Raw genomic sequence first — 22629 nt, forward strand, 5'->3', positions numbered from 1 at the left:
TAACCTAGTATCTGACTGTCATGAATTTTAAATGCTTCAAGCTATTAAAAACATAATTTGAGAAAGAAATGTCGTTTTATATTTTTAAACTTTTAGATAGCCTCCCATTTCGGACCCTACTAAAACTAGCGCGCTTGACGAAAAATCCATATCATATGTTTATACTGTACAAATTGGCTCTCAGTTCATAGACTAATACTTTATATGTTAAGATTTCATTTTCCTGCATGAACACATCTAATCCTATTCACTTAAACTCTAACAATCAATCCCATGACAAACTCCAAGTAAACTCAACTCCATCGTTAGAAAACTTTAAGTCGATGAAAGTCCCGAGTGAGTGAGTGGCCTCAGCCAGACGAGTTTTCCTGCATGAACACATCTAATCCTATTCACTTAAACTCTAACAATCAATCCCATGACAAACTCCAAGTAAACTCAACTCCATCGTTAGAAAACTTTAAGTCGATGAAAGTCCCGAGTGAGTGAGTGGCCTCAGCCAGACGAGTTTTCCTGCATGAACACATCTAATCCTATTCACTTAAACTCTAACAATCAATCCCATGACAAACTCCAAGTAAACTCAACTCCATCGTTAGAAAACTTTAAGTCGATGAAAGTCCCGAGTGAGTGAGTGGCCTCAGCCAGACGAGTTTTCCTGCATGAACACATCTAATCCTATTCACTTAAACTCTAACAATCAATCCCATGACAAACTCCAAATAAACTCAACTCCATCGTTAGAAAACTTTAAGTCGATGAAAGTCCCGAGTGAGTGAGTGGCCTCAGCCAGACGAGTTTTCCAAACTGGCTAAGCGATGCACTTTATGAAAGTGGGTGATGTCATCGCAGAACTTCAGAGCCTCCAAATAGGGAGAAAAATCCTCGCGAATTCATCCAACGGGCGCCAGTCAATATAAGCAGATTAAGAGACGCAATCGGAACGGGTCGGTTGGTATTGGCACAGGCGCTATCGCAGGAAAGCAAATCAGACTTGTCAGCAAATTTGTGCGACGGACGACTTTCTACTCTATAAAAGTCCGCCAAATATTTATCACACCATTGGTCCGGCAGGTGTGGGCGGTAAGAGTGATGTCGGCCTAGAGAAAACATCGGAGTATCACATCTGACGGCACTATCACAACCTTGTATCTGCCGGGTTCCTGATGGATAGTCTGTCACGTATCTTGGTCATCATATGTACATTTCACAGTTGTCGGCTGGAAACTATCATGACACTGTTTTATTGCTTGTAAGAATTATGATGTCATTACCAAGTACATAACACTGCCTGACACCTACACAGGGAAATCTTGTAAACTGCAAATCTGATATTGCGATGGAAAGGGATACATTATCGTTCAATGACAGTATTGCAATGTTACTTGAGAAGTTAACGTAAGAGAATATAAAAAGTCTGTCTGTACGGAATGAAAGAAAGTAAATAAAATGTCTAATTGCGTTATTAAAAAAAAAAAAAATTGTGAAATCAATTGGGAAAGCGACGATTTTATTTAATTCATTCAGTCGACTGCTCAGTCCTCGTATTATAGAAACATTCGAGAATTCAGTTTCTTATTGAATTTTGAACACCTAAACATAACTGTCTACCATAAGAATTCAATGCAGACAGCCTGCAACAGAATCATAAGATGGTCTAACGTGAAATGTCTTGCGGTGTTCTTATTCAGGAAAATTTCTAGCCTTTCACTTTCTTGTTTATATTTTGTTTATGTATTTTATAATTTGTTATTTAAGATTAAAGTTAAAGAATAATCATTTATAGTAATAACAGTAGAATCACTCGTTAATTTTAAATGTATAATCATGGGCGTGTAAAATACATCCCTGAATTGGCAAACGTAATAAAATAATGACACATTCAATGAAAGGTGTCTCCTCCAAGGAAAAATTACAATGTCCATCACTCATCAGTGTGAGCAAGGGTGTTTATTATAATCTCGTCACGGGAAAACAAGCAGCGCAGCGCCGCGACGGCGAGGACAAACAGACGGATCTCTTCAAGAGCCTTCGGATGATCTCGCAACTGTTTTTGCATTCATCAAACCCGTCATGGGAACGTCACTCGCCCTTGCCGAGATCACAGTAGATCATCATGATCGTTCATCAATCATCATCATCATCATCTTTATGCCACGCCGCATCGTGATCGTCATCGGCCACAATAAATACAACGAGCAACAAGAACGAGATCAACGACCGAAACGGCCCTGAAACGATCGGGACCTTCTGGAAGGGTCCGGATCTTCCGACTGCTTTCTAGAGGATGCCGAGCGGCCTTCACGGTCACTGCCTGATTGACATGACCCTCCCCAATTTATACAGCTGGATCTATCACTTAATTGGAGTTACGGCTTTCTAGACAACCGTAAAAGATCGGTTTCTAAACCATAAAACCGCGAGTTTCAATTACACAGAGCATGCCTGGGATTTAACGTCTGTAAATAACTTAACGCATAAACGCATTTGTGAAAATACTAATTCGCTGACGGTTTCTCCTTCGAGAAGTCTTAAATTTCCACTTAAGATAGACGGTAAGAAAAGTGGATAATTTATTCTTGTTGAAAAAATGTCTCAGCAGGAAATATCAAATTTTTTAAATCAACGCACACAATGATAAACAAGCTTATGTCATGGTATTGCATGTATATCGCAAAGTTTTATAATTTCAAAAAATATCAATACAATGTAGGCACCAAAGCCTATCAAAATAAAAATGTCTTAAGTAATGGTGTTTGTCATTTTAATCCAATGATTTACTACATGCCTATTTAATTTTTTGTATATGCGTTCTATAGAGCCCCGTAACAGAGCCTAGCACAATGTTCTCGTTAGGACGTATTAATTTTAGGTACGTACACGTTAGGTTGTGTTAGCTTAGTTTTGTTAGATTAGGATCGGTAACTTTTAATTAATTTGATCAATTTAGAATACAATATATGATTTTTGTCTCTTTGTATTTTAGCGTGTTCTCGTAAGTTGGAGTAAGATCGGTAGTTTAATTTGATTACATTTGTTTACCACAGCCACCACACATATTTGTTGTGCCACTTTCTGAGCGTTGCATGTTGCAAATTAAAGCTCCAGAAATAAATTTTAAAGTTATTTTATACTCCACGCCGATTTTATTTATACATTTTAAAGGATGGATTTTATAGATGCCTGTATAAAAGAGCATGATGGGCCGATCTTAGAGAGTATAATAATTTCAACCCATGATACTATCGTTTTTATATAGCGTTGTATATTTTATGCTCAAGGCAATGTTGGCTAAAATGTTACTTTGGAGGGTGATTTTGGATTTTCCTTGTTGCGTATTATTTTGGCATCCTTAATCAACTTTGCAAATCTTCTCTCTTTTTGCAATGGTGCTGTAATGGGAAACAAAAACTAGAGTGAATCCGCAATTCTGTGCACCAGACCGCATCGCGCCAACACCTGCCGGAACAGCATCTAAGGATTAGTTCCTTGTTTCTCCGCCACAGTCTCGGTCCTATAATTGGTCTCGCATAACTTGACAGATATTAATGAAGGCTGTTCACGTAATATTGCAGCTGAGAGCCGTACGGTACATGCGTGCTAAGTGGCTAGTCATCGTGTACGTACTGGTACCGCACTAGTTTAGTCGGCCTTCAGACAAACATTAACGTAGCATGTTGTAGTCATTCGTAACAGACCAAATATGTGATTTTGTATATTGTGTAGCTGTGCCAATAGTAAGCAATAAAAATCAAACAAAACTCGTAATTTCGATTGTAGTGCAATCGGTTTTCTGTTGAAATACAATATTATTCAATTAAAAAAAAAAAAATAAATAAATAAAAAAAAAAATAGGGAGCAGCATTTAACATGTCATTTTTAAAGACAGGTACAATTCGAAAATTTTAAATGCGTCAGAAGAGAAATTAGAGGCATCTTATAATTAGGTCTGAAGATAAGCGGTCGAAGAAAAGTATGTAAACATTTTACTGTATGTACAATTGTACTTGAAGTATGACAGGAGAGAATGAGATCCCTGATAATATGAAAATATAAATATTCTCAAAACTAAAAAACTATTTTCTTAAATGATATTTAATTTAAAAGTTTCATTTACTTTAGTCACAAATGAATGAAAGCCGTTTTTATTTGGTCCTAAATGGTTGTCCTCAGAATAAGTTACCGCTGTGTAATGTGTGAGTAACAACTAGTTAGCACCAACATACATTTATCTGCATACTTCCTAATAATTCTATGTTAGTGGAATACAGAATACAATGCTGATATCCTTTGCAGTTTTGTTGTAAACCTCAACCAATTATTGTTCTCTGAAGGGAATACATTTAACAATAAAGGATAACTAGAATCCTACACTTTGTAATTTTAGGCACCAACTTTACCGGTGATTATTTTATACGACTGGCTGCGTTCTTTTCACAATTTCTAATACATATTATACAAGAGAACTCAGTGTTCCACTCTGACAGGAAGGAAAAGAAGAGCTGGATGCAGCTCACTCCTCTTCCAACTACCATTTCACAAGAGCTCGACTGTCTATCCGCAATATGCTCGACATAAACTGTTTTTGCCACCACAACGGGAACGTATCTCCTCTAACGAGAACAAACTGGTAACCAATCCAGTGTGTCAATGACAAATGTGTGGTGTACCACAGAGTTCCACTCTACTGCCCTTGCTCTTTATTCACACCTCTACTTTAAAACTATTTTTTTCCACAGCAAAGGTTGATATTCCAAATTTTTTTCTTATACGTTTGTACATGTAATTTATAAATAGGACGCGAAACTTTAATTAACCACTGTTAAATGGACTATACAGCTTTGAATTATCTATTAGATAGAAAGATAGTATTACAATATTAATCAAACAATAAATTAGATCAAAACGTAGTCAATAGTATTTTAGGTAGAACTGAGGAAAGAAATGCCACTAAAAGTAATTTTACGTGTCAAACATTTCTTAAATTTTATGGAATACCAGAAAAAAATGAAGTTAAAATTGTGAAAAATTTTTATGTGTGTAAAATATCTAATTAATTAATCTAATAATAACCATTTATTAGTTTATATTTAATTTAAACAAGTCAGACTGATATTCCAGACTATATTTATACCACAGAAAACATTTTTCTGTGAAGGAAAGATTTTAATTAATGAGAGATGAAATTTGATATGATGACAGTTTGGAATTTTGTGGTGACATAAAAACTAATGTTCTTTTTGACAGGTGACAGTCGGAACTAATTTCAATCTCACAAGATGATGGAATTATTAGGTTTACAAACGGACCTACAGACTTCAGAACATAAAAATATTCTTATATATACATATTTTTTAATTAGGCGGTTTGGCCCAAATTTTTTAGATACATTTTCTTTTAATGTCTTGATTAATTCAAATAATTAAAACATACAAAACGTAATACTTATGATTTGCTGTAAAAATTAATTTTGAATAGCTACTTACTAGTCTTTAATAATAGATTCCTATAGTTTGAGTTGGGTACATCAAGTTTTACACAAATTCTAAGGAAAACGTAGATGTTTGTTAAAATTTATACTTAAAGCTAAGAATTAAAATATGAGTTTTGTTTTATTCTAGCTATGACTATAAACAGACTGGGGAAAGTATTTCAGTCACGTATCAAATGGGATCTAATCAACAATTCTTTACTGCTGATTAAGCTTCCGGTCGCACAACACCCGGATCTTACGAACTTCTGAGGATATGCTCCTGAATCACCTCAGAGCCACGCCCGGTCAGATGCTGTGTCCAGAAAAGGATATCCGCAGTTAGTCGGGTCCTTCAAGATGTCCTGGAGAGAGTGCACTAATTGTTTGGATATCCCTCGCAGCGTCACGTGCTCTTATGTAAACCTGGACCATTGTTTCAAGTTCAATTGAGTTCATTTCGGTAATCACTTTCCAATCCATTTTGAAACCTTTAAAGAGAGATTGATGCAAAGTTTTTTTATAAGCAATTTCACTCTATTTCAAAGACATCGCTTTAAAAAAGGATGAGATGGGAATTCACTACCATTTACTAAATTCTATTATGACCCTATGAACAAGTAATGCTTCATTTATAGCATGAGATTTTAAGTATGAGATTTTAGGGATCTAAAATTTAAATCTGCCTGTCGCCAAGTCCATATTAGATACATAAAATGGCACTTTAATAACAAAATATTAGGTCTCCTCTTCAGTCTCACGTTAGCCTGCAGATTTCTAACTGAGAGGTCACGAGTTAGATCATTGGAGAAATCACAATATTAGTGAGTTTAGAAGAAAGTAATGCACTAAGATGTCTTGATATTCTATCTACTTAATGTAAACAGTTATATGGTAATGATTTTTCGATCCATAAATACAGCCATATTACGATGAAGAACGACCTCGTGCTGAGGGATGAGCGCCATGGATGTTGTTGTCCGACATGAAGTACGGACAAGAGAGATCGCTAATTATGTTTTCAATAAGCTCTACGGTCATACCATTGGAATGATCACTAGCTGACAGATTGTTGTGTGGGTAAAACATTCGTGCATCTCGTCTCTACAAAAATTTACCTTTCTCCTAACGACCTTTCATATTGAATACGGCTTTATCGTGAGAGTACAGATATACTATGCCTTTGTGGAGCTATTCCGTAATTAGGATTAAGAATGAAACAAACAAATTAAATAAACCTATTTTAATTCTGAATTCAATATGTCAGGACATAGCTGAAAGACACGTAGTTATTTATGGATACTATGATCCAAGAATTGAACTCACAACTTCACACATGTCACATATCCTAAAGCTTGTTAGTTGGATCGCGTCTGTCCAATGGTCAGTCCATTTACCCGACACGTCTGATCCATCTAGGGAGAGAGGAGATGTGGACGTGTGATACAAGCCCGACGTAACACTCAAGACGCAACTCTATTAGCCGTAACTCACTAATGGCCTGTACATGTGCAGTGTCCGCATTTTGCACGGTTGCGTCAGCCAGAACTGATTACAGGGAGGATGTGGTGCAGTGCCGCGTGCGATACGGAACATGCCGTAACTGTCAACCGTACAGTTCTTGTTCCCGTTGTGTTTATAGCCCCTTCGGAGAACTGTGCTAACAACCACATCATTAAGGGAGGAGGAGGAGGTGAGTGATTGTAAGACAAACCGATACCTTCACGACATTTTAGTCCTGGTACAGTACGCGCGCTGAAGGTTCGGCTCCGAGTCAACCGAGCGGACTATGGCTGGGGACGGGTGGATTTCCCGATATAACAACTGTTCTGCAGACATCCGCCAATGTTTGGCCCGCTGCAGTCTGAATATTTATTGCCCCTGTTCCCTCACAGTCGAGTATTCACTGTTGTTAGAAGTGGACAAGTGTAAACACAATTCATTAGTTTAGTTAGTAGTGAGGTTAGTGAATTTTGGTAGTTGTAGGGCGTTACAAATTATTTAATATTATATTTGCTATTAAGATTATATTACAAGTTTTAGTAGTTTTGTTTTGATTCATCATCTCAGTCGGTATAATGGCCCGATACGTTTCCAAAGTGGCTCGAGGAAAAACTACGAGAAGCCAGGCTCGAGAAATTATATGGAGGGTTCGTGAGTTCATGGCAAATGAGTCGAAACTATCTAATGATGAACGAATCCCTATAAATAAATGTTTAGAAAGAACTGCCGAGGCTTGTGGTGTTTTAAAGACACTGATTAAGGAGATTCGCCGTGAAAAAAAAAAATTATGGATTCTTCCACTGAAGGGGAGTGTCCAAAATACAAAAGAAAAAAGAAAATAATAGAACTAGACGACTTTGATAAATGTGTTGTTCGAAGAACCGGCCATGAATTTTATAAAACGGATAGTTGCTATAAAACCATAGCGTTATGCAAAGAGAAGATGGACTCAATAACAAAAGAAGACTGGGGAAAGGTGTGTAAGAAAGTTGTAAAATTTGAAGATGAATAAATTTGAAGATGCTAAGCCAATTTACATTGTATAAGCACACAAGCTAATGTATCGTGCAACCATTCCGTCCTAGAGCAGAGATCTAATTTACATTGTATAAGTCTAACCTTATATTGTTTAAACCCATTCAGGAAACTTCTAGGAAAGTAATTTATTGCAGGCTGCTATAGTTTCAGGCGTAAAAAGGCCAAATGAACTATTGATTGAAGGCCAATAATTGGAGGGTTTATAACGGGTTTAACATGTAATTGTTTTAAGTAACATTTTTCATACGTCATACATTTTAGCTTAGTACCTGTAATTTTTGGAACAGTCTAAAAACCAGAACTCCCGGAAGCCTATTAATAATAGTTAGATCAACGCCAGACAATAAGATAAACAAACGTGAGGTTTTTTAGCGTAGTTGTACGTATTTGTATCGATGGCAGACAACGATTTAAATATTATTTACAGGTATTGTAAATCGTTCAATTTTTTATTAAATTATTATGCAGTCATATTTTGACTTTTACCAAAAGTCGTAAGGAAAAATTTCTTCCATTAGTTTTGTTTTATTATTTAACTTATATAATATACATATATTCTCAAACGTATATGGTTATCAACAAAGGAGTCTCATATCAAATATGCAGTCAATTACAGAAAGTATTTTGAATTATTTAATACTTTGTATTAAAAATAAAAATAATATGTAGACAAAGGTTTGTAACTTTTAAGTGAAGCTAACACATATTTAGATAAACTCAGTGTGGATAGTTATAATAGCAAAAGGAGATGTCATATAATAAATTACATGCAGCGCGATAAAACGGTAAGGTACTAACTAATATTTAAGGGACCTAACTCAACGATAGCAAATTATGATGACGGGATTTCCTTCTCATCAAGTTCAGTGAGATACCTAGTTTGGAATTGTTATACCATTTACATGCAGCGCGATACAACGGTAAGGTACTACCTAATATTTAAGGGACCTAACTCAACGATAGCAAATTATGATGACGGGATTTCCTTCTCATCAAGTTCAGTGAGATACCTAGTTTGGAATTGTCATACCATTTACATGCAGCGCGATACAACGGTAAGGTACTATCTAATATTTAAGGGACCTTACTCAACGATAGCAAATTATGGTGACGGGATTTCCTTCTCATCAAGTTTAGTGAGATACCTAGTTTGGAATTGTCATATCATTTAACTAATTATTTATTTTACAGTAATTTTAGCCAGGGTTTAAAAACCAGATAGAGTAAATTCGTTGACTGATTATAATAAAATAGCAGTCAGAACATTATTGTGTACAAATTTTTACAAATCAAAAGGGTTAGCGACCCTTGCAAAATACGAAATGACGTCATCTATAATTCTGCAGCGGCAACCGGTTTTAAAATGTGTGTTAATAATCTGGTTTTATGAGGTGTATCGTTCTGGAGGTTTCAGTGTCGTAAAATGTATAAATACAGACGAATACATTAAAAGAAGTCAAAGTTTCTGACGGAATTGTTGAAAAGGCCTGACAAGATTGTAGATCACGGACTAATCCAGAAAAGCGAGTAACGTCCAGTGGAGAAAGACATGAAAGTGAAAACGGAATGTCGTGTAAATCAATCCCCGATGAAAGTGAATCCAGATCAGCAGGAGGAGAAGAAGAAGGGGCAGAACTGCCTCAGAGTGTCGGATGACCATGACCTGATACAGGCCATAGGTGAGAGTCAGGTCGGGGACCTGCCGCAGTTACCTTTCGGTGCGGAGAGGCATCCACGTCGTGAGGACGAACCGAAGACGAGCCGGTTCCCATCTCTCTACACCGCAGTGCCGCGCCGTGCAAGTTATCTGAGCTTCAGAATATCTTTTGGTATCGTCACAAACAGACTTGCGAATATTCTAATTTCTATTTGTTTTCCGAGAAGCATACGTTTTTTTGTTACGTTTTAACTTTTAGCTTTTAATAATAACCTTTAAAACGACGAATTATCACTCTAAGAAAGTTTATTATAAATTTTGGTGTTCATTAAGAGAAACTCTTAGTCATTGTCGTTTTGAATTGTTTTTCATCAAAACCCAAAAATACGGGTATAGTGCCAATTTTTACAAAGACATATCGAGAATACCTAGCTTGATCGTGTCCAGATTTAGTAATCAAACTTTGGTTTGAGTAATTGTCAACACGAATATAAAAATTTAAAACCATGAATATAATAGCCACTAATCTAACCATTGAAGACAAAGCATTAAAAGTTCACAAAATCAATACGAAACTCAAAATCTCTATTTTTTTAAATTTTCTTGCTTTTGCATAAATAAGAATGAATCCCTTGGTCGTTCTACAAGTAGTCAGAAAAAAATATTTAAGTAAGAGCATTACAGGTTGAGCTGTTCATAAAATTAAATGTCTCTATTAGGAGAACACTGCCGCAAATCTGACCTCAAACGGTCCAATTTGTACAAAATTGTACTGTAGTGAAAACGATAGAATGGTTGAGAATAGATTTGTTGTAATTCTTTTAATTAGCTACACTATTCCAATTTTAGTTACACCTTATTAAGAATTTGACAATAATGAAGTGACAATAATAATTACCTATGTAATCTTTTACATAGGTACGTATTGTCATAGAAAAAAATGGGTGGGTTTTTACTAAACAATAGTAAAAACTTCTATACCCAAGTGAATTGTTTCGATGTACACAATAAGCCCTTGAGACTGTAGTGCTCGACAAAGCCGTCCTTTAGAATAGGAAGAGACACTAATAAAACAGCGAATTGTTATTCAGCTAATATTTGGAAGTAAATTTACCTGGTAGTGATCATATACTACCTGTAATATAAATTTACTATTACGTATAGGTATAAGTTTGCACAAGAGTTTGTCTTTTTTGAAATCGAAGCGACAAGAGACTGATAAAACATCTCATTCAAAACATACTCAGTTGTGTCGTTACAGGCGTTTTAATTTCAAAGACAGTCTTAGAGTGGAAGTAGCAATGATTTCTACTTTTCAATTTTGACTGTAGTTTATATGTAACAGATCAGTATTTTTCTTCGAACCATAATTAAATCTATAGTTTATTTGTGATTCTTTCAATGCAATTGAAGATAATCCTTTCTATAGAACAACTGGCTCAAATGGAAAATTTATCTAATTTCACTTTGCAATTGTTCGCAACAATAGCTTGGAACTCTACATTACAGTTATTATTATTACTACAGTACGCAATTACTATTATTTTCATATTAAAACTCGGCTAATCATTAATTTTCATAGCAAAGTTCAAATAAGTGAATATTACAGACAATTACAATTGCGTGTAAAGACAAACAACGCGCGGTGCGGCAACCGCTCCAATTACTACGACAGTCGCTGATAGTTTACTGTAAACAGCCGTCTTACACAATAGCATTACCGTTACGTTATTACATACAGATTAGCCAATTACAATCATACGAGCAACGTAATTGCCCCGTTATTACTTTTCACTTCCGCTGTGTCGTCGCTCTGATCTGCACACAGCCCCTCACTCTTTTGTGAATACCTTGTACAAGCTTAATCTCTTCAGCTCGCATACAATTCAGATATATATTTAAAGAAAAAAATTATTATGGGACGTGTTAATTTACTATAAATTTGAAGAAAGCACAAATTGGATTGCAAAATTACATGGAAATTACATTATATATATATATATAAGAAAATAAGACACGTTTCTTAACTTTTACTGCTTAATGTTTCGTAACTTTTCAGTGAAATTAACAAAAGCGTGTATAGGTTAAAATATAAACCAATTGAACAATTAAGGTTATAATAACATTGTAACTTTCTAAAAACAGAAAAAGATGGTTTGAACAACTGTAATTAACTATGGCTCATATTTAATCCTACTGGATACTTAGTTTGTTTTTTTCTCTCTCTCTCTCTCTCTCTCTCTCTCTCTCTATATATATATATATATATATATATATATATATATATATATATATATATATATATATATATAATATAACTACTAGCAGTTGCCCGCCGCTTCGCACGTAATTTCCTGTTAAAAAATAGTACACTATATTCAAGAATATACTTTTTCTATCATATTCTAAACATTCCAGAGATTATTGACAGTCGTTGCCTCTTGGGCGCATTATGGAGGTACGTACCATATTTCCTGCCTCTATCTTTTGTGGTTTTTCTAGGTCTTGATAAGTTAATCGGTTCAATTAATTTCTATGAATGAATCTCGATAAACTAATTAGGTTATAAAGAATCAAACTCGATCTGTTATATTTTGACGTGACAACGTCTTAAATTAGGTTGCGACTCGGAGTCACTCATGAAAAAGTGTAAAGCCCGGTAACGTTACGATGCCCGTCCAGTGGGTCCGCCGCACGGGATAAAGCAGATAACTGTGGGTCCGCCGCACGGGATAAAGCAGATAACTATGTTTATTCGTGAAAATGTGGAGTGCTTAGATTCGTCATTTACAACAACTACAACAATAAAGGTAAATACATAATTGTACACTGATATTTCATTATCGTAAACTATGATTGATTGATTAATTGTTAGATTGACACAAAAGTTGAGAAACTGAGTTTATAGGTTATGTCATACTATTGACAAATGTTGATAGTGTTAAGTAAATTATTAGTTTAAATCACTCTGCAATCAATCGTAATTCAGTCGATTGAGAAGAAACAGCGCGTATTGCTAGTCAAACATTTAAAATAACAAATTATAACCTCTAACCTGTCATAACAGTGCGACCAAACAAACGAACTAAACCGACCAATCACCACGCGCGGAGTTAGAATTTAACTGTGTTTAGCAAGAATTTCAAATTCCAATTTTAGTAAATGTTTTATTCAACTTTACCATTTACAATAACAAATTTTAATTAATTTCAAATTATGTACAATGTTTTAGTAAACAAAATATATTTATATAGTTAAAATTTGTGCAATTCTTATTTTCATTCAATTCCTTGTTCCTATTGTGCAATTTAATAATATTCATATCAATAAATATTCTACCGAGAAAAAGACGTTGTCACGTAAAATCTTCGCCCGTAAAACCGACTTTACAGACAACCATAATTTTTTTCTATCTAAGATATTTCCAGTATTATTGTGGAGTTTGCCTTGTGTCAGGGTCAAGAAAGTGTATCAACGAAAAGCAATTTCGATCATAAAGAGTATTCTTTCGGTTCTTTTCATTTACCTTCGATCTAACCAAATTAGATTACCTTATGTGCAAACATTCACGGCACTGTACAATGAGGTGGTTTTTATAACAGCGTTTAATAATATTTTCATTGCATTAGATAGTTTATTGACCATTGGTGCAATCTAAATTTAAAATAATCGGGCAATAACTTCTTCTATGCAATCTGCCTTACACTATTGATCGATCACTTTACAATAATAATTATCTAAATTTAAAATGTAAAAAAATGTTTCTGCCACTTTGATAAACTTCAGCTGAAAGTATTAACAGCTGTTAAGTGTCAGTTCACTTTGTATTACGTGTTGTAGCGCAGTCTACCGGATCGAAGGTGAAACATTACAAAATCAACAACAATTTTAAAATTAAACATTAACTAAACAAACAATTTAAATTGGATAGATTTGTAAATCTAAACCATTCTCGAATCCTCTTTAACACACGCAAAACATTTCGTCAAAATCGGTGCAGTCGTTTAGGAGGAGTTCAGTGACATAGACACGCACACAAGAAATATATATATTTTAAATATATATATATATATATATATATATATATATATATATATATATATATATATATATAATATTATATATATGTATAATATATTATATATATAATATATTATATATATATATATATATATATGTATAAATATATTACATATATATATATATATATATATATAATATATAATATTAAAACGACATAGACAATATTGTAATAAATTGGAAATATTTCAATTTACATATTATTGTTAGTATTTATGACATGTATTTTACACGTATTATCATATAATAAATATTAGAACTCGTGCATAAGTGGTTTATATGTTATATAATGTAAATTCGAAAAAGATGCGAAAGATATCGTCATAAAATGGAAAATAATTTATATAGATACAACTATGGTAAATTCAATTAGTATTACTACCAAAAAGGGTTAAATTTAGTATATTATCTGATTTATTACCCAACATCGTATTTCTTCCATTCCCCAATTTACAGTATTATGTGTTAAGTATATTTTTAGAATTAGGTTTTATTAAAATAAACAATCAAACAAAACAAAATTTCAAATAGCCTACATATTATTTGATAAGTTATATCTTATAAAACTTAGTCAACCTTAGTCTACTGCCTTTGAAACATTGCGTTTATAGCTCCCTCTATACGTCTCTTTAATTATATTAATACTTCATTTAAATGCAAAGTTCTTCATATGGTCCTACTGAATACTACATTAATGGTAAGTTATAAAATTGGGGGGGAGAATAATTATTTTAGCATTTACCGTTAGTGTAATAATGTGAACAGTTATAAAAAAAGTTTTTGCTTAAAATAAAAATGGAATTGTGTGTCTAGGAACGTAATGTTTTCAATACATATTCTCGGCCTTTAATGAATAAAAAAGAATGTGGCATCAATACAAAATATATTATGATACGATAAACCTAAATCATCGAAAGTAAGCGATCACATTAGAAGTTATTACCCTCTTTTGATCAGATACATTATACTTTAAGTGTTAGTTTTTAATTCGGTTTGAAAAAGTTGTATTGGGGGACTCGATACGTGCCACGTGCCTTTCAAGGTTCAAAATGTTAGTGTTACGGTATCATTAAAATTCTTTACAAACAGGTGTAGTTATGTTCTTTATGGAACTAATATCTATGCAAATTACTAAGTGCATTATACAAGTATTTTAAACAAATACTATTTCCAAATGTATGCATATAGTGTGACTAAATTTCCCGTTAGTAGTAAGTTATTTTCATTTTATATTTACCGTTATATTTCAAATCACGTACGGTTTACGTTACATCGTTGTAAATTATTTTTCATTTTGTTTGGCATCCAAGCAAGTTAAAAAAACGTAAAAATAAAAAACTTATTTTCTCTAACTGGTAACTGTTTTAAATATTATATTTCAAATTTTAAGAAATGTATAAATAAAATACAGATGTAATGTATTTTAAACAGATAAAATATACAAATACTTACTATATGTATAACTTCCCACCAAAATAAATATAACATCTTTGGAAATTTGATTCTTAGAGATACAAAAAGTAAATTGTTATTACTAATGCGCAACACTCTTCTGTTAAATTAAAAATTATTTAAATATAAATAATTACAATTTAATTACAGGTTTTTATTTGTCTTACACTGCATCGTAGCAATTTGGCCGAATTTTACATTTCCAGTGTACGAAATATGAAAGATTTCATAAATGGATGTTTTGTTTTACAGAAACATACATCTCTACTTCATAACGCTATTGTTGAGATTCTGTGCGGCATAAGTTATAATCATAATTTAAGAACATGCCTGTTTATTGATTTTATATTACAGACAATGAACAGATGTTGCAAGCCACGAAGGAAGTCTTAAAGGTGGTGCAATACGTTATTGGGTTGTTATATTTTTCATAGTCTATTTACAACCCTTTATGATACCTTTCCTGAACACTGGAAAATATATTTGTATATATTTTGCCTCTTCTCGAGGCATTGTAGTACATAGAAGTGGTAATTTTGATCATGTTTGACAAGACACAAGTAAAACTGATAATGCTAAGGACCTGAATTTATATTACATATTGTACAATAGTAAAAAAACACGATAAATAAATTTTCTTTATGTATTCCTTTACATATAACTCTATTATACGCCTTTTTATAAACCCTAATGATTAGTATTCATGTCTAACACTTACTTATGCCCTAGAGACCTTTTAAATTTTCTGAAAGACCAATAACTGATTTAGGAAGGGTTTGGTTATTGCAAAACTTCAAACTTTTGTAAGTTTAAAAGTTAATACTATATGTTATTATTTTATTTCGTTCTGTAAAATACTAAAGTCCCAAATAGAGACAAGGTGCAACGTGTTAATATAGGATCTGTTCCCATGTGACAGACATCTAAGGTTATGTTATCTACTTGTAAGGAAGGTCGACAGGATGCCGGCCCCCTTCAAGGATACTCTCTTGCAAATCATATTGAACTAGAGATTATATTATATAGATTATTATACTATAGATTATGATATAGATGATACAAATTATTTTGCCTTGATTAAGTTTTAATCATATTCCTGTTAAGAATGTAATGCTTGTGCCCTGTATTAAATAAAGAACACTGACTGATACATACTCTAGTACTGCAGAAGCCTAATCTGTTGTCGCCCCTGGCTACAAAAAGTCCCAGTTTACTAACGATTCTTAAACATAACTTTGTAATGCTGTTTACCAATCGCCTAATTAACCATATTTTCAGCCGTTAAAAAAACAACAACCTATGCCTTTAAATTTATTCCATAATTTATTTACATTGATCAATCTAATAAGCTTACATCGAAATTCTGTTTCTTAACATCTTATGGGGACAGTCATTAATATAGGGAATTATATCTAGATGCTATCAGTAAGCACCGATTCCTAATTGAAATATAATATGTATTCAAGCTCTTACCGGTCAAAAGCTATTCATCATGTTAGTTACGTTTCTGAGTAAAATAAAATTATTCAATCTTTATATTAAATAGTTGAATGTTTGTAGTTTTATATAAATAGCATTAAATATATTAAATAAGTATTGTGGAGAATATTAAAACCTCTATGGTTATAAGTTCCTGTGTTTACGGGTTACTTTAGTATTTGGCGGCAAATTCTAGAGTCCACAGGCAAAGTTGTTTAAAAATCTGAAAATACTTGTTTTCAAAACAGTCCATGTTACGATATTATATTATCCAATTGAGAGGATCAATGTTTGAAAGGTTTTAGTGGTTTATTAGCTCTCATTCTGGAGTAAAAAGAGCAAAGCAGCATAAAATCTCAAATCATACATAACACCGTCAAATAAAGATATACCAAAGCGTTTGGCTTTAGTTACTATAAATATAGGTATGAATAACGATCAAAGTTCAAAACAGTAATTTTGAATTGGCCATTATGTTTAATATGAATCCTAAATAGCATTTAAAAACGTTTCATAAATAAACAAGTTCATAATTCATTTTCATAATAATAGCGTATAAAGTTTCTTGTAAATTTCATCTCATTAAAATATACTTGGAATGTGTTTTAGTAACGTTTCAGAACGAATAACATACGTGAAAAAAATAAATGTAAGTATCAAAAGTCCTCTAAATTTAGTTAGTACATCAGTTAATACAGCAGTGTAAATACAACATGTTCAATCATAATCCTTCGTTTCACCATTCGGAGACTAATGTATGGTTTAATTATTCTGTTAATATTGGAATGGTTGGAATTTAGTAAGTAAACCACATGGCTTACATACGTATATCACACCCAATTTGAGATGGGAGAGGAGTAAACCTTGTTACATATTTACATTTTGCAAAATATGGTAGTTCTAATGTTACACTTTGACCTCAAACTATTCGCATTTTGATCGAAGCTGTATTAGTAAACTGGAACTCTTTCTGGAGTGAGGGTGACATCTACAAAGAGCGATACATTTTTTAATATTGTATTATCCCAATAACATACATGACGTGGGAACAGCCCATCTTTATCTGAAATTGAAAGTTCCCATAGTATGTTTAGTTGCTTAGGTATTTCGACGATGATTTGTTATAAATCGTTAGCATTTCTGCTATTTTGGATAAGTGCACTCTTGGACCCTTATATGTTTACCAATAAGATACTCTTCTTAGCGGCGATTTCAGGAGGCGACCCTACCTTGTTCTTGCGGATCCTCCGGCACGGGGGGCGGTCTTGTTGAATCCAGCGGGGGCGGCCGCCCGGGCCGGGGGCTGCTGGGGGGCCTGACGGGGAGCCCGAGGAGTGGACGACCCCCCCGCCTCACACACCCACAGGAGCCCTATACTCACGTGCACTAACACTAGACACAGCGAAGTCTTCATGTCCTTTCGCGAGCACAGACACACTGCGACTGCCTGAGCGACTCGCTGTACCGAACTTTCACTGCCTCTCCCCCCAGATCTGCACGGGCCGCAGGTGTTCCATTCAAGGAAACATGTCCAGCGATTTACTGACCGACCGCTCGCTGCGCCACCACGCCACACTCGGTACTCTGTTTGTTTGCGTACCTAGTCTCTGGTTTTGACAGATATCTTTTATTTTGGCTGTCATCCACCTGTTCCGAACAATCTAATCATCCGTAAGGACACCGCTACGCCACACTCCGTACTCTGTTAGTTTGCGTTCCTAGTCTCTGGTTTTTGACAGATATCTTTTATTTTGGCCGTCATCCACCTGTTCCGAACAATCTAACCATCCGTAAGGACACCGCTACGCCACACTCGGTACTCTGTTAGTTTGCGTACCTAGTCTCTGGTTTTGACAGATATCTTTTATTTTGGCTGTCATCCACCTGTTCCGAACAATCTAACCATCCGTAAGGACACCGCTACGCCACACTCCGTACTCTGTTAGTTTGCGTACCTAGTCTCTGGTTTTGGCAGATATCTTTTATTTTGGCTGTAATCCACCTGTTCCGAACAATCTAACCATCCGTAAGGACACCGCCACGCCACACTCGGTACTATGTTTGTTTGCGTACCTAGCCTCTGGTTTTGACAGATATCTTTTATTTTGGCTGTAATCCACCTGTTCCGAACAATCTAACCATCCGTAAGGACACCGCCACGCCACACTCGGTACTATGTTTGTTTGCGTACCTAGTCTCTGGTTTTGACAGATATCTTTTATTTTGGCCGTCATCTACCTGTTCCGAACAATCTAACCATCCGTAAGGACACCGCCACGCCACACTCGGTACTATGTTTGTTTGCGTACCTAGTCTCTGGTTTTGACAGATATCTTTTATTTTGGCTGTCATCTACCTGTTCCGAACAATCTAACCATCCGTAAGGACACCGCCACGCCACACTCGGTACTCTGTTTGTTAGGGTACCTAACCTCTGGTTTTTACAGATATCGTTTATTTTGGCTGTCATCCACCTATTCCGAACAATCTAATCATCCGTAAGGACACCGCTACGCCACACTCCGTACTCTGTTAGTTTGCGTACCTAGTCTCTGGTTTTGACAGATATCTTTTATTTTGGCTGTCATCTACCTGTTCCGAACAATCTAACCATCCGTAAGGACACCGCCACGCCACACTCGGTACTCTGTTTGTTTGCGTACCTAGTCTCTGGTTTTGACAGATATCTTTTATTTTGGCTGTCATCTACCTGTTCCGAACAATCTAACCATCCGTAAGGACACCGCCACGCCACACTCGGTACTCTGTTAGTTTGCGTACCTAGTCTCTGGTTTTGACAGATATCTTTTATTTTGGCTGTCATCCACCTGTTCCGAACAATCTAACCATCCGTAAGGACACCGCTACGCCACACTCCGTACTCTGTTAGTTTGCGTACCTAGTCTCTGGTTTTGACAGATATCTTTTATTTTGGCTGTCATCTACCTGTTCCGAACAATCTAACCATCCGTAAGGACACCGCCACGCCACACTCGGTACTCTGTTTGTTAGCGTACCTAGCCTCTGGTTTTTACAGATATCTTTTATATAGGCTGTCATCCACCTGTCGAATAATCTTACCATCTGTAAGGATGCCATCACGCCACACTCAGTATTCTGTTTATAATTTTACATAATTCATATGACTAATTCAATTTACATCTCTTTCCTTTGTACATCATGTGCTCTACCTCAGACCCCTTCCATCTTTCATTTAATTTGTTAACATTTAATCTCTCCTAAAATGTTAAGCCTTTTATTCCAACCAATATGTTTAAACACTTGAACATGGAATACAACAATACATAGGAAATGATGCGGTGGATAAATCATTTCAAAAATATAATTTTTATATAATAATAAAGTTTCAGTTAAATGAGAGTCTATACAAATTAAATTATAATTTGGAAAACTCACCCGAAGATCTAGAATGCTGTGGCATAACATTTTCTTGCCTCTAAGATAAACGGATACACAGATAAATGAGAGGAAAAAAGTATGCGCAGACTTTGACTCTATGTAATTTGTTGTTGTAAATCTGGTTCGAAATTCAAATAAATTATAAACACAGGTAAAAAATTTTAAACTCTTATTTTAATAGAACTAGGATCCATACTGTGTTTATACATATCTTTCAAGGAGAAACGGTTTAAATTTTTCCAACCATTATCTACTGATAAAATGAACTTTAAGAGCACTATAGAATAGAAAAATGTACCAGTGTTAAAAGAAGAAATAAAGGGGATTTTCAGCATAAATTCAAGTATAAATTAGCCTGAACTGTATACTTAATTAACTAGATTCGACGCAATTCTCGAAGATTTACTATTTCTTACTTAATAAGAAGATTCTTAATAAATTATACAATTTTTACAAGATTTTGATCTATTGTTTTTATGAGGAAAATAAAAAAAGCTCGCCCACTTACATTAGCTCTAAAATGATAGTAAGTTCTGAAAGCTCAGTTAAAACTTTAGTATATAATTGAATAGAAATAATGTTAATTTAAGTTCTTTTTTTCCTTAAATAATCATTATCCTTTTAGTACACATTATACATTGAAAAGCTCAGTGTATTCATTCAATTAAGTTTTTGAAGTACTTGAACATAAATCACTATTTAATTTTATAACGTTACTTATTTGAATACTTTATTAACTCGTGTAATTGAATTAATAAATATTCACAATACCATTAAAACTTTTTGCAAGATTTTTGTAAAACATCATGATAAATTTTATAATTGAATAGAATTAAATATATAGTGAACATTTTTTAAACAATGTATATCTTTAATAATTGGAATAATTCTATACCAGTTGATAAATTGATCTACCGTTTAGGTCTATGGCAGTTAATTTCTGTTATAATTTTCTTGTGAGTTCTGTTCAAACATTTTATTTATTAGAATCTCATTTAACATTTAATTTAAGTACAAGTTGCGTAACTTGTTACGTAATGCACAATGTCAAAATTACTAGCTGTCTTACAGTTTCCTATTTCAATATAATCAAAAATCTTTTTCATTACAATGTTACAATGTTTACAATAAAAAAGTACATCAACAAGAACCCAATTTATCGTTACTCGTCAATCAAATCTGTAAACAAGTGCCACGGTCTTGCGAAGGAATTTAACGGGTTAAATGTGTAATTCGAATCTTAAAATTAATAACTTGGGTTCGCAAACCGTTTTCTTCTGCTAAAACTGGAAGTGTAACGAACGTGTTCGTGAGACACTTACGTGTGTACACGAGTCTTCAATTAATTTAATTACAGACTCAATGGCCTCGTGTTTTCGCTTGGTTACTTTTTAACCGGTTTTTGATTCTCCCGTCAGTTAAGCGGAGCCTCGGTGAAACCTGAGACAACATCAAAAATATGATCGGTACTCGGATAATATCATAACATTTATTGAGGAAGTGCTCACCAGTCCACGATATAGGACAATTAGTATACAGTTCCTATCTGCTTAAAATTAAGTATTCTTTTTGGTAATTTGACAGTGAAATAGCGTTTGTTGATTAAATTGCACGTTGTAAACTTTGTTCCCAGAACGTTTTAATTTTCACCATCTAAAAGATGTATTTAATGCAATTTATTCGAGTCACGTGGCATATTCCACATCTACCATTCATAAGCAATTAAATCTATGTTTTTTACTGTCTTTTCGACTCTCTATTTTGTGCCAAACATTTATAAGAGAGTTTAAATAGAACTGTGAAACGTCATCGCCTGGCTGGCATGGTTTTTCAACAATTTATTTAATTTTATTTCATAATTTCAACTCTATTTATATAGTATATCTCCAAAGCTAAAGTCGCTTATTATATAAAAGTAGTTTTATATCCATTTTACTCGTATCAAATATTATACAACATCAAAACATGAAAAGCGTCTTTGTTTTTAAAACATTCCGTACAAAAATATAAACTGCATGAATACATACAATCAGAGGATACAGGATTCCGGATATTTGCCATGGTTAAATGTTACAAGGATAGACCGTTATGTTTTGAGGATCCATCCCCTACTTCAGATGTCACAAAAACTTAATACATAGGGAAACAAAAACAAACAAATATAAGGCAATCGAATCACACAAAACAAACCGTTTTAGAACAAAATCATTTGCATTTTTTACATCTAGTTCTGTTTTCAATCTACTTTGGTGAGCCTATAACCATAAATTGATTTCCTCACAATGTATTAAATCTTTGGCCTTTGATGATCAGAACAAATTCTAATCCTCGAAACCTAGTTCTATCTTATACAATTCGACTATACAAATTTAAAACAACTTGTTTTTCTTTAAAGTCAACCATTCTCAACAATACATTTAAAAAAGTACGGAAATTAAAATGAAGTGTTTTGTACCAAAACTAAACCAAATTTCAAACAAACTTTAGTGTATATATATATATGGTCGTGGATTAATAGTCACATAAATAA

General features: G+C 34.0%; 1 protein-coding gene across 1 annotated transcript in view; it reads right to left on the reverse strand.

Annotated features, from left to right (window-relative positions):
* LOC124362832 (angiopoietin-4) overlaps window positions 1-18141 on the reverse strand; it is a 265327-nt gene extending 247186 nt beyond the window's left edge. Inside the window, exon 1 of the mRNA XM_046817675.1 lies at window positions 17909-18141. Within this exon, the coding sequence (XP_046673631.1) occupies window positions 17909-18093 (185 nt within the window). The 5' untranslated portion in view covers window positions 18094-18141. The remainder of the gene's footprint in view (window positions 1-17908) is intronic.
* Between the last annotated feature and the right edge of the window lie 4488 nt (window positions 18142-22629).

This window comes from Homalodisca vitripennis, chromosome 1 (genome assembly GCF_021130785.1).
Source record: "Homalodisca vitripennis isolate AUS2020 chromosome 1, UT_GWSS_2.1, whole genome shotgun sequence".
NCBI classification, from domain to species: Eukaryota; Metazoa; Arthropoda; class Insecta; order Hemiptera; family Cicadellidae; genus Homalodisca; species Homalodisca vitripennis.